General features: G+C 34.3%; 1 protein-coding gene and 1 long non-coding RNA gene across 2 annotated transcripts; both read right to left on the bottom strand.

Moving 5' to 3' along the window:
* Positions 1-1,208: 1,208 nt before the first annotated feature.
* LOC128546925 (uncharacterized) lies at positions 1,209-7,398 on the bottom strand. The gene is made up of 6 exons (XM_053518337.1): positions 7,310-7,398; positions 6,880-6,929; positions 4,667-4,776; positions 4,354-4,422; positions 1,586-1,772; positions 1,209-1,332 (listed from the first exon to the last, which is right to left on the bottom strand). Exons 3-6 carry the CDS (start codon positions 4,703-4,705, stop codon positions 1,271-1,273), a joined length of 357 nt encoding a protein of 118 aa, XP_053374312.1. The 5' UTR covers positions 4,706-4,776; positions 6,880-6,929; positions 7,310-7,398; the 3' UTR covers positions 1,209-1,270.
* Positions 7,399-8,308: 910 nt separating this feature from the next.
* Positions 8,309-11,174, bottom strand: LOC128546926 (uncharacterized). The gene is made up of 4 exons (XR_008366218.1): positions 11,000-11,174; positions 10,163-10,177; positions 9,177-9,218; positions 8,309-8,711 (listed from the first exon to the last, which is right to left on the bottom strand). It is a non-coding gene; the product is annotated as an uncharacterized LOC128546926 (long non-coding RNA).
* Between the last annotated feature and the right edge of the window lie 3,074 nt (positions 11,175-14,248).

Here is a 14,248-nt window from a genome sequence, read left to right on the forward strand (position 1 = left end):
AATTTTGTCAATAAATATTTAAATCCCTTGATGGATGGTTGAGTTACAGACCGGACAGGGAAATGCCCTTTGACCGCTAACCTCCAAGTGTGATCTTTCACCTTTGAGTAAGGGGACTGGGACTTGCGGATGACACATCGTCTCATTATGAGGAACATTTATGCCAAGTCATATTAAAATCCTTTGATGGATGGCAAAGTTGCATACCTGACACAAATTCGAAACGAACGAACGAGCGGACGAACGAAACGGGGGCGGGAGAGATAAATAAAACACTTCCAAGCACCTTTCGCAAGTCAAAAGCATTGCATTTTTAGTTGTATTACAGCACCATTTTAAGACAAGATACTGTCATATCATGTTTGATTTGGATGCAAAAGTCATAAGAACAAAGCCGAAACGTTATCATAACTTAAATATAAGTTAAATTATTTTCTATATTCAAAGTAGTTTTACTAAAATAAAGAACTTGTACAAAGTAAGAATATATTTCAAGAATACATGTGATGCTAAGTGTAGGGAATCGTAGCAGCCAAAACAATTATGCTCCAATCTGCATGCCATTTTTCAGCGAGTAACCAATTATAATAATAATTATGGAATAAAATTTATAAAAAGATCCTTTCGAAGAAAAAATGCAGCCAAGAAGACCAACAACAAACTCGGTTTGGTTAAGTCTGTTCATGAGAGGTAATTAAGTGCAACACCTCTCACGCCCTCTAGCACCTGCTTAAGCGGAACTCTATTACACATATGTTGAATGGACTCCATGATCCCAAAGGATACATGTGATGCTAAGAGTAAGGAATCGTAGCAGTCAAAACGATTATGCTCGAATCTGCATGCCATTTTTCAGTGAGTAACCAATTATAGTAATTATGGAATAAAATCTATAAAAAGATCCTTTCGAAGAAAAAATGCAACCAAGAAGACCAACAACAAACTCGGTTTGGTTAAGTCTGTTCATGAGAGGTAATTAAGTGCAACACCTCTCACGCCCTCTAGCACCTGCTTAAGCGGAGCTCTATTACACATATGTTGAATGGAATCCATGATCCCAAAGGACCAGAAAAAATGAGGATTTGGCAGATTATGACATGTGGCAAATAATTTTATAGGAATGTTTAACAAACACATTTATTTCCTATATAATAGTTTGTTGTAAAGTTGGCTGTAATGAAAGTTAAAAACTCCTTTCAGTACTTCATGTCATGTTTACTTTTCTTATAAAAAAGAATGTCAAAAACATGCAACAGCTCCTTTCTGATATTTATATAGGTTTTAGTGTGGTCATGTCAAACTTCCCGTTAAGTGCCAGTGTAAACATCCGAACTGAAAATGAAATGTAGATGTTGAAAACGTTAAAATTTAAAGTGCTTTTACTTTGTTTTGCACTTTTATTTTACAAAGACAGTAAAAGCTGTAGCTATTGTTAAATTACACCTCAGTAGTCAAGTTCTGTCAACCAAACAGCTTATTCCAGTTTATTTCAATTAATAATTATCAAAGTTCACCATCATGTCATGAAAACATACCTGTATATAACTTTCAACATCACCTTAAAAACGAAAACTGATACATGTACCGTTTAATTCTTTACATGTTCCGTAATTACACCCGCCGTAGTCGCAGCAGGAATGACATAGATCTGTTGATCGTTTGCCAATGTTTCCGCAATAGTCATGCCATGTTACTCCAAGAGGCAGTGCAGTGGTGTTAGTCACACAGACCTTATGGTACTCGTATGATTGTTGCATGAGAATTTTGCATCGCTGAATATATTAAAACGTATGAAAAGACTTAAAAAAACTATGAAATCTAATAAAAGAAGTCTTGACGCTATAGTTATTTTGAAATTTTATTTCTGAGTTTTGGACACTATGTCACTATCTGTGTTTATTCACACTTGCAATATAATATATGTTAAATCAATGAATTACTACTGAGGGTATAAAATATTTATTTTAGCATTAAAGTTGCTAAATATATCTATTTTCATTACAAATACTTAGCAGGAGAAATTTCCCGTTCGGAGTTCTATGAGTTTTCCATAAACTTGATACCAGATATAGTAACTTGTTTTTTTCATTCGAGAATCAAAATCACATTTTTAATGTTTATTTCAAAAGGCATGGTGCAAATGACTTTACATGACACCATTATATAAAATACACTATTTTGAGCCTGAGGTATTTTTCTACCGTCCAAAATCTTTTAAATACACTAATAAAACTTCTGTTCAACTTTTTGGATTTCTGTGGTAGTTAGAATAAACGCTGTATTTTTTTCTCTTCTAGTTTGCTTTCCTATGTCTACCTAGGGACTTTGCTCAGTTTTGTTTATATGAGCTCTTACATAATATTAGAACATTTCAGTAAATTTCCCATACATTTATTAGCAATTTAGTGTAAATTATATATTTCAGTTTTCCGACTTGGAAGCCAAATGTCAAATTCAGGAAACTTTGAAATTTAGAAATTATATCATGAATAAAAATGTATTAAAGACATGTATAAAAATCTAAACGGTAGAAATATAGAAAAGAATCTTAGGGTCACATGAGTGTGTTTCATATTTAATGATACTGTGTATATTCTTACGCATTGGGCAGTCTGACAAAACAAATACAAATAAAAGAATGGTGTTTAACAAATTACTATATTTACTATCAAGTTTCCTGTTCTGGTAGAAAGAAAAATCCCAAACATTGTTTTCCGATCGGGAATTTTTTCCTACATTGTATTGGTTAAAACAGTAAAGTCAATTAAAGTAGGTAAGCCGTACTTTTAAGACAATGATTCTTGTATAATCAAATAAATATCTTTTATGTGCATCCCCCCCCCCCCCCCCCCCCCCCCCCCCCACCTCCACCCATAATTTGTGCCGTGTATTTCTTAAAAACTACTTGACCAAGCTAAGAGTCATCAAACCTCAGAGGACAGTTATTTTGCATAGGAAGTTGTGTGCCTGAAGTTTACATTTGGATCTCGCATAGCTGGGTCACATTTATTGCCTTGACATAGTCTCAAATATGCTTAAAGGAGCCTTAGTTTGTGCCGCATGTATTTCAAAAAGTATTTGTACTAGGATTATAAGAGGGATATTTACACAGCACGTGAAGTTGTGCATCTAGAGTTTAGTCAGATAAATCACTCTATCAGACCAGATTTATAGCCCTTGACTTAGACCATATATCCATAAAAAGGAAAAAATGTGTTTTTCAAACAGTATTTTACTTGGAGTCATAACATTTTAGGAGTTTGTTACATAGCATGTGAAATTGCGCACTTGTGTTCTGATTTGAATTTTAAACAAGACCAGTGTTATGGTCCTTGACTTAGCGAAAATACACAAGGCTCAAAAGTTGTATTTCGTATGTCTTTAAAATGTTTCACCTGGAATCATGAATACATGTATCGTGACAAGAGTGTGGGGGTGGTTGAGGGGACAACTTTTTCCTATGGACACATGTATAATATTCTTGTTACGTTTTTCTTTTTTTGTAAAGTATAACATATTTTCCATCTGATGATGGTAGAGAAGAATGTAACTTTGGAATCTGATACTCTCAAAGGTCACAATTTACTAATTCAGTTCTTTCTTTATCTCATAATTATTAACAAACATATACTGAAAACCACATATAGCCAGTTAGTAAAATATGTCTTCTTAACAAAAATAAAAGAAAATACTACGATGTTATTCTACATACACATACGAAAAATAATCTTGTTAGGAAAACAACACCCTCTGAAAATTCCTGTATAGCAATTACGCGTATGTAGACATTTCTCAATTAATTAAACTATAAACGCGAAATTCACAATTAAAGTTGTCTAGATCTTATCTCAATACAATAAGCTAGGACGTTACTATCTACTAGGATAGTTTTTACTTCCCATGTAGTATGCATGTCTATTGACAGATCACTTACAATACAAGGCCACTTTCCAGTTACATTTTGTAAATTAAAGAACGAATTACGTTATCTATTGATAGACCACTTGTATGACGAGACCAATTTTTCAGGTTAAAGAATTAAGAGACCAGTTTCATCCCTTAGGTATTCTCTCTAATGCACGTTGAACTGCTTTTTGTGTACGTATTAAAATTTAGCAGAACACAAATGTATGTGATACTTAGACTTAAACCCGCTGGTGACAAGTGATTCTGCTTTTGCGACCTGTGCAGACACCGTGAACACCCATTTAATAATAAATGGTATTGCCCAAATTGAATGAAGGACCTGTTTATTTTAGAAATTTAGCAGGCTAAAGGTTAAACACAAATACGAAGCTCAAATTGGCCGAGCATGCCTACTTACCGGCATCTAGAGTTAAAAAATAAACTTACCAGTTTGCTCATACAACCATAGAAGAACGAGTCTGTGCCGCCAATGTCGGCCTGGTTGACGTAACACATCTGTAGGTACAGCAAAACACATTTATGCACGAAATCAGAATTGAAAATGTTTCCACTGGAAACAAAAAAAATTTTTCTTTTGATTTACAAGCAAACTAAACAACAGGAAAATGATATTTACTTTTATATTAAAAGTAAATTGCAAAATAAAGTTTCAACACTTGTTTTAATGAGAACAGAATCAAAGAAACAAGCAAACTGTTTGATACTGCTATTGGTATGTCTAACAACACTTAAACTATACCTCGTTAGGCTGGCACGTGTCTAATGTGACACATTTCATTGGGTCTTTCGTTCCAGATTGATCGGAAGTTCTGTGATCGCAAGAATAACATTGAGACGAGTTTATATTATCTGAAAAGAAGGGACAATTCAATATGAAATAGAAAATCTATTTAAGTTATAGTATTTGTGGATATTATTTTCTGCATTGTTTTGACAGATTTTAGGTAAAGCTACTTTAAAACAACAGATGTTCCAGTTCTATTATTTGTTTATCCAATTAATGCCGCACTCGCTCTTCTGCTAGGCTACTGAGGCGGTTCGAAGTATATATCAATTTTGCTTTCGCCCTTGAATTTCAAAGTGAAATACATTTGACTAACTTCTTAACAATAGTTTTAAGTTATGTTAATAAATCATTCCAAAAGGGAAATAACGACCCTTATTGCGATTTACTTAAGTACGGCATTTGACACTGTCGACCACGACATTCTTCTAGATGTCCTAAAAGCAAAATATGGCGTCTTTGATACAGCTCTTCAATGGATAAACTCCTATTAAGGCCTTGTATTTGTAAGATTAATATAAACAATGTATATTCATCAGACCGCCATCTTGAATGCAGTGTGCCCCGGGCAGTTGCTTTGGTCCGTGGCTTATCTCACCTATACTGGAACATTTTTTGATTTCCTTTAAGAATCCATATCAGTCTACGGTTTTGCTGATGATCATATAACAAATAAAAATTTGACACGCTATTTGCTGATTCGTTCTACATGTGTTTCAGTGGAATCACAAACGATCGGAGACCTTAAAAGGTGCGCAGTTATAATCAATGACTGGGTGAATAGAAATAAACAGAAAAATAACACTTCCAAAACTGAACTTATTATCTTTGATAGCTGACCTCAATTGAACAAATGTTGTACAACTTTCATTAACATTGCTGGTGATGTTGTCAAGTGTGAAAGCACAATTAGATACCTAGGTGCCTTTTTGACGAAACTTTGTTCTTTAAAGATCATGTAAATCGCAAATGTCGTACAGCCATGTTGAATTACCTACGGATTAAGAACAAAAGCAGCAACTGAAATTTTAGTTTTGTCTCTAGTTATTTCACATCTGGATTATTGCAATGTCATTCTGTATGGTGTATCTAACTGTGAGGTGCGCAAGATACAACGCAATCAAAACATGTGCGGAAGATTTGTCCTTAACAGGAGGAAATTTGACAGTCCTCTACCAGCATGGTCTCACTCACAAAGGTTGCCGGTGAGAGCAAAAACTGAGTTCAAGATACTTTCTTTCATGTATAGCTGTCACACTGGCAGAGCACCTCTGTATTTAACAGAACTGCTTACAGAGTATAATCTTAGTAGGCATGGCTTGAGATCGTCTGAAAATTCTGTATGTTGTTCCATACAACAAGTGCAAAACATTCAATGATAGAAACGTCTGTACTATTGGTCCAAAACTTTGAGTTCTGCCAACCCGGGGCTAGAGGGCGTGGACGGTAGCATGCAATTCCACTACCGTCCATGAACAGGCTCAATCAAACCGAGCCTGCAACATTTTCGTTTTTGTCGTGTTGAGCGACCTGTGAAGTTTCTACTTTTCTCTTTTTTGGAATAAACTCCCGTTAGAACTACGCAAAAGTATATCACTTGACATTTAAAAAAAATAAGACACTGTATTTCAGAGAGTTCGCGGCATTGTTTTAATTTTTTGATAACTGTTTATTATGTGAAAACAGAAGGTGATAGTTCTTAAATTTTTGTAAAAGGTTTTACATTACAACATTTATATTTCCAAGGTTTGTTTGATTAAGCGCACTTGTATGTAAGGCACTATGGAAAAGGTAGTGTGTAGAATGTCGTTCTTAGATAATATATGATGGCACCATTAACCGGGGGTGGGGTTGAACCTCTATATGCAGCTCGTCTGGGCATACCATATGATGATTTAAGCACTGGTATTCGCAATAAAGGTAAAATGGCCTCAAGGGGAGGGGGAGGGAATGACTGTTTGTTACAATAAGGCTGTTATTATTTATTAATATTGACATTATTAATACTGTTTTGATTATTATAATTTTCATTATGTACAACGCCATTGACTGTATCATTGTATAAAATAGGCGTTTAATCAAGTTACTCAGTTTCAGTTTCATTTCACGTATTAAAAGAGCCAGTTCCATGTGCGTTCAGGCGTTTGACTGTAGGGTAATTTTCTTACCATCTTTTATGCCACAAAGACGTTTGTTACAGTCATCAAAACCACAACACCTGAAAAAAAATCGGCTTCTTCAGCATTTTTTTTTTTTTTGCTCTTATTGGTTTTATAACGTGAACAAAATACTTTAACAAAAAGCGCCTTTACTCTTGGCTAAAACATTTAGTGACATCTTTAATGTAAACTTTAAATTACTCGGCATCTTCAGCTCGCATTACTGTAATATGATGTTTACTGCAGATGGTGTCCGAAAAAGTTTGCCGTTATTTTTCTTAAAAAACTACCCGCAGAAATTGGGGAAATTTTCGATACTGAGGGGCACTTTGAACCAAGAGTGCAGTTGAATCTAATATTGTCATAATGACTAATTGACACGCTTTTTGCCGATTCTAGATACCAAGAAAAGATGGATATGATACATATAGAGGACTACCTCGCGCAAGCTACTAGGTCGCCTCTCCTCTTTCTTCCTAACTTGGAACATACCTAGAGGCAAATTATACGAAATTCAAATGAATATGTTACTACGAGCCAGTTTACACTGGCGGGGTATAGCTCAGCTTAAATACGTGTTTAATTTTACAATTTCACAGAAATTACATTTCTATGGCAGTATGCATAGCATGCCGTAAGACTTACGCAAGCATATTAGCAAAGGAATTTTCATTTTTTGATTTTATGAGATTGAAATCATTCCAGTCGTAAACTAAGAATTAATAAATCATTAATACGTTTTTGCTCCAAACAATTTTAATTTGATAACACAATATCACTGGATAAGTCCCTTGTGAAATTAGGACAAGTACCTGATTCGAAGTTTACTATCTTCACAAATATTTTACTTTTATGCTGTTAACTTACTCATGTTTATGAAGGGATACAATAGAAATTGGATATTTGACGTCTGTGTGGTTCATTTCCTAAGTAATGACATAAAACATACACTGTGAGATGACCTTATAGATACGCAACTAGAGTAACAGATTATCCGATTATATCCGATTAATCGAATCGGTTGGCTTGTCCGATTATGCCGATTAATCGACTGGCAAATCTAACCGATTTGCCCATCACTAGTTACACTCGTACTGGAAAATAAGCACATATAACAGCCGTAATGGAAAATAAACACATGTTACAGTCCTAATGAAAAACAAATTATTTTTTTATTTTGTTGGGTTTAACGTCGCACTGACACATTTATAGGTCATATGGCGACATTCCAGCTTTGATGGTACGGGAAGACCTCAGGTGCCCCTCCGTGCATTATTTCATCACGAACGAGCACAAGGGTAGAATCACCGCCTTTCCGTAAGCCAGCTGGATGGCTTCCTCACAGCGACTCTAACCACTCGACCATGAAGGCCCCTAAATGCCAAAATAACACATGTTACAGTCATAATGAAAGATAAACACACGTAACAGTCGTAATGGGGAAAAAACATGTTACAGCCCTAAAGATATAAATGTTTAACAGTCAGAAGAAATATTTAGCAGAAGAAGAAGGACCAGAGGATAGAAGGGTAAACGATGGATCAGAAGAAGATGGCAGCGGATCAGAAGAAGACATAACAAAAAGTTATTAAACGGAAAAGTTAATAAATGGGGGCAATTACGAATTATGAAACGAAACATCAAAACGTAGGTGGACAAGAAAGGAGAAGAAAAAAGACATGGGGGACTTTTAAAGAAAATAATCTATGGATGCGCAACACTTACCTCCAAAGTACTATCACATGTGACATTTTTGTTACAATCTGAAAGGGTGTTAGCTCTACTACATAGTCGACATCTTATCGAATTAGAGGATGTAGTGCCGCTGCTGGATGTTACAACTGTTTTAAAGAAAGTCAACAACAACAGCATTAATTCAACAATAAGAAATATTGCATCGCCTCTAGCTTAAGCACGTGCGAAAATAAATCAGAGCAGATGTTTGTCATACCAGATTGTATTTTCTAAAATTCTGCCAGTAAGAAAACATGAGCGCAAGTTAACATTGGAGTTAAGTGCACACATGCAGACGACGCATACATTAATTTTCGTTAAATAAATATTTAGGCCGCTTTTTAAAAAATCAACCCTACTTGTGCCCTTGAAGCATAGTAAAAGACAAAAAATACAACGATTTATTTTTATCTATAAGGTCAGACATTTCGGACACAATTTATTGGGAAAAATTATGTTAAAGGTATTGATTCATTAGCATGCTTTATAAGGGACTGGGAATATAAACAGTGTGCGAAATGAAAATGTTAAGAAGAATGAAATAAAAATTCACAGCCGTGTTAAATACATACTTGAGAGCGCACATACTGATAAAACGAAAACTGTGAGTTTATCTAAAATGAAAAAGACATAATTGAAGGTTAATTGTTTGAAGCTGTCTAAGATCAAAATTCGAAATGTTTTTCACCAAGTTAATATTTGATGTAATGTTTTCACGAGTGGCGCATCCAAGAATAAAAATATGAAACCTGGTGTTTACGGGTGACAGATATTTCTATCTTATATATAACTATCTTATGTATAAAGAAACAAACTTTCTGTCATTCCATGTAATTTCAATGATTTTACTTAATTAATATTGTACTAGTTTTACGCGCTGCGTGCGCGACTTCACACTTATGACGTCACGGCGGGTGTATATCCATTATTTTTTATTTATTTATTTTTTTGTTGTTGTTGTGTGTGTGTTTTTTTATATCAATGTATTATTAAAACCCGTTTGTTCACGTAGTTCAATTAAAATTTAAAAAAAAACAAGACTTACCTTTAGTTTGTGTTTGGTTGGTGTTCTATACAGTCATAATGTTATTGAAGAGATCAAATGGTCGGTGCACATCTGATTCCGGAAATGGTATGACGTATTAGGATTAGATTGTTAGCTTAATTATTTAATTATTAACTCTGCTGCAGACATCAAATGTGCAAATCCAAAGTTTGATTTGCCTTTCATATACGTACATATAACTTCCACATGTAGGATTTTGTGAAAGCAAATATTGACTAAAGGCATAATAAGTGAAACTAATTTGGATGGTTTAATTATTAAAAATTGGAAATGAATTGTGCTTTTAACAATGGCGAAGGAAAAATGTCAAAATTGGAGGAGGTGAGGGGGAACGGTCAGCCAAACATATCCGCATTCTCCTACAAAATACTCAGCGGACAACCAAACGAAAAGTAATCTTGAAAACAGATATTATATGCAGTCAAAACTAGTCCATCAATATGCTCTCTGAATTACCCATTTCAAATAAAATTTAAAAACAGTTTTACTTACACATGTCGGCGATTCCTTCATGAAAGAGAAAAGACACTTAGAAATTTTAAATAGCTATAAACGATAAAAAATGGAAAGATATATAACAGGATACATTTCCATGCGTCGTAAAAACAAATATTCTTGATATGTTTGATATTACAGTCATTTCTATTCTTACTGTTATTATAGTACGAATGCGGAAACAAAGGTTCGACGAAAGTTTCCCATGAATTCGGAGATCTTTGACCTTTAATTCATACTATTGTTTACAATATGAAAATGATCTAAACATCCTTCTCCTTCAATGCATTGCATGAATCATTCAAATCATTTATTTTCTAAATGTTTCTGCGAATACTGCATTAGGAACGAATTCGTGACCGGGACCGACCCATGCCATGTGACTTATGTTTGCAAGTTAGACTACATGATAACGCATAATTTATCAAAATGATAGATTTATTCAAAACTGTCTAGCTAGATAAGAGCGTCCTTTTTTCACTCTGCTTAGTGAAAAGGTAGGGCGACAATTAGGCTATTCTTCCAGACCACTTCTGTAATTATTTGTCGAAGAACAAACAAACCAAGGAAACTATTTAAATCGTTAAAATGTAATGTTTACTTTTGCTGTTTGGAAAATGTTAGAAAGATGATAGAAAACTCAAATGATATAACAACCTCACAAAATGCTTGCCTTCCTACTGTTCGCCAACTATCTTATTTTAAATTAAAGATATTTCTTGTTTATGTATCCGTTTATTTCTGAAACACTGAATAATACTGTATACACCTCTCTATTTGTAACCTTTCGTGTTTTAAAATAAAATAAAAGAAATATTTATAATAAAATATTACCGTCTGTATTCTTTCAGTGCCGCGAGTGAACTACATATCTTATCTTCTATGCGTAGAGTCTCCTAGTTATATATATGAGGTAAAACATGCCTCTCTTCACACAGATAAGACAACAGTCTATATACAAGTTTGTATGAAATGACAAAAATTTCTAAATTTGACATTAACGCAAATTTACAAATACATGTCATTTTCGTTATTACTATAACTAAAAGAATGCGGCCAAGAGGCAAACAAGTTCAGTTTATAAGACCATGTATTTTAATATGTGAATAACCAAATATCTACTGTTTTAAAATGAAGTAATTGGGCTAGAGAAAACTCGAGAACATATTTTGCATTACTCCAGTTAAATGTTAGGTTGCCATCCACCTGCGGTTCCATCTATGATAAATGGTACAAGGTGACATCATTTATTGGAGACAAATTAATTCATGTCCATAGGTACAACCAGACTTTCATTGATACTTTTTTATTTTCATGACATAAGTGAACTAAATGTAACAGATATATAACGATACTCATACTGGCATATTCTTTTAATCAATGTGTCGGTGCTATGTTTACTCTTCAGTTCAGTTGTAATTATTAAATACTAAATGCCAATTTATTACCAAAATGCTTCATCTGTTTACTCTTATATATTATACTAAATCTTCATTCAATGTATTTACCTTTGCAAAATATATATATTGATTTCGCGTATAGAGCTGCAGTTGATTGCTACAGACGCACCACAAAATTACTGTAAAGTTTTGTATTTCCATGATGGAAATTTTACATAATTTGCATGATGAAAATGAGAAATAACAAGTATCTTGTCACAAATTGACAGTTACATATACTCGGTAAAAAAGTTCTGCACACACGTATGTTTCGAGTAACTGTATTTTTATTATATAACATACAACAAACATGAATATACCAGATTAAACTTTAATCAAAGCTTAACACAAAACTGAACACGAAAATAAAATCCAAATATCCGTTTCTGAGTAATCTATAAAAGACATCCCCAAGGATTCTCTGTCAAAAATGGTTAAATCACTGTTTTACTACCAAACACTAATTATGCGTATATTCTCCACACTAAATGTGACACTCTGCTTGATACCGCTGATTAAGAAAAAACAACAGTACTCCGGTGAATTCCAAATATCAGCTGCAACATCCTGGGGCCGCATACTAGCATGTAAATCTGCCAGGACACGAGCCTGGTCTTATGATATCACCTTGGATATGGTGCCTGCTTTTTAATTTTGTCTTTTGACAGTTCCTGTGATACGCAGGCTCCATAACCTCAGATCCCCTTTTAAAATTCCAGTTTGTTTAGTTCTGCCCATTGTTTTCTCGTTTGGGGCAAACCCTTTACTTTATCTGGGGACCAAACGCCGCTCTTCATGGAATTACAAGCCTCCACATATGTATCATTGAAGGTTCCATGTTCACCGCCGTTTGTATACATCTGCAGATGTCTCTAAATTGCTTTTTGTACTTTTAGCATGTGTAAATATTGAGTTCTGCTCAACCCGGGGCTAGAGGGCGTGGACGGTAGCATGCATTTCAACTACCGTCCATGAACAGGCTCAATCCAACCGAGCCTGCAACATTTTCGTTTTTTTCGTGTTGGGCGACCTTTGAAGTTTCCACTTTTCTATATTTCTTTACTTAGTCGTCTTAACGGACGCCTCGGCAGTACATTAGCCGTTACTGTGACAGTGGCCAAACTTTGAATATGGATCGCAAGTTTATTTTCAAACAAAGTAATTAAGTTACTAGGTGTTTGACTGATCAACAATAGAATACATTACTGATATTCAGGACTTTGTGTATGGTCAGTGTGTGAGGAAAGAATGCAGGCAAGACTATTCTGAGGACTTTTCAAATTTATTTCTTATTTTGTCATTTTTGAAGGCGTTCTATACATTCAAAGGATTTTCTCATAGATTTTATTTATTATGTTCTTCTGTAACAATTCTTCCGGAAAATTGTTATGATTTAAATATTTTACAATGTGTGCTCTGTTTAACATTTTAAGAATATACTGACTCAGGAATCCTAAACATTTTGGAAGCGGTAGCAAACTGACCACGGGGCAAGTATGGGATGGTTTTCGCGTGGAAATACTAAGACGTTTTTGAAAGAAATGATATGAGATGAGCTATTTCCAAACATCCTTCATTTAGCTGGAAGAAAGATTCAGAATTTAAGCGTGATTCTCGTAATGGTGATGTGAATTTCCTAATAAGTTATTGACAGAAACATGCTACTTTAAAAATTTGAACACTTTAATATTTAATGATTATCTGAACAACGAATTATACGCATTCAAAAATTTCATTTTTTATTTTGCCAGTACGATTTATTGACTTCAAATTTACTCTAAAAGTTTGAAGTTGATTCGTCCTCGATCTCTATAATGTGCATTCCTCTTGATATAGGTCAAATTGATTGTGAGGTATAGCATGCAGTCTTTTTCTAAGGAAGCTTTATCTATCAACTGACTCCAGCGATCTCAATTTCTAATCTGAATATTTGTCCTTGATATAGGCTTAAGGTATTAGTTGATTCTGAGGTGCGTCCTCAGCTTTTATAGTATGTACTACTACTTAATAGACGCCAGTAATGTATAAGCTGACTCCGAGATGCGACATTAGAGAGTTTGAGATTTCAACCTTCGCCTCCCCCTTCAACGTCTCTCATATTCAGAACGAGAGGTACAAATAACGAAACAACATTTTCTAAGCAAATCCAGTTAATTTGATCTAATATAAGCATACCTTTTTAAGAATGTATTAATAAACCCATTGATTACAAATACTAAATATTCATCTATGGAATAAGAGTTTGTACCAGAAATGTTTACGAATGTGCGGACAATGGCTACTTTTAAAACCATTGGTTAGACTCCAAAACTCGTAAACACTACATGTTCTTGTTCAGTCTCCAACTAATCAAAAAGTCTCAAAAAGAAGAGAAGATGTACAGGCCGTAAGCGGCATCTTAGTGGAAACAATCTTTATGAAGAGATATCGGATCATTTGATACAGTCTTTTAATCAGAATTGCGTAAAGTACTCGTGTTACTTGATTTGACTAGTAGACATGTTTTAATATCATTGACCCCTAAACACTTTCACACCGCACTAAACACCATTTCGAACTAGATGCAAACGTACATGATGGGATGAAATATTAATTATTGCCCAATAAATGTTGCTTTTGTTGCTGTTGTTGTATAGATATCTTC

This window comes from Mercenaria mercenaria, chromosome 11 (assembly GCF_021730395.1).
Source record: "Mercenaria mercenaria strain notata chromosome 11, MADL_Memer_1, whole genome shotgun sequence".
In the NCBI taxonomy this organism is placed as follows: domain Eukaryota; kingdom Metazoa; phylum Mollusca; class Bivalvia; order Venerida; family Veneridae; genus Mercenaria; species Mercenaria mercenaria.

Coding starts and splice junctions, on each gene's coding strand:
- LOC128546925 (XM_053518337.1), bottom strand. CDS start 4,705: ATGAAATGTGTCACATTAGACACGTGCCAGCCTAACGAG. Junction 1,773..4,353: donor ATGGTTGTATGAGCAAACTG/GTAAGTTTATTT, acceptor TAATATATTCAG/CGATGCAAAATTCTCATGCA. Junction 1,333..1,585: donor AACATGTAAAGAATTAAACG/GTACATGTATCA, acceptor TTTCATTTTCAG/TTCGGATGTTTACACTGGCA.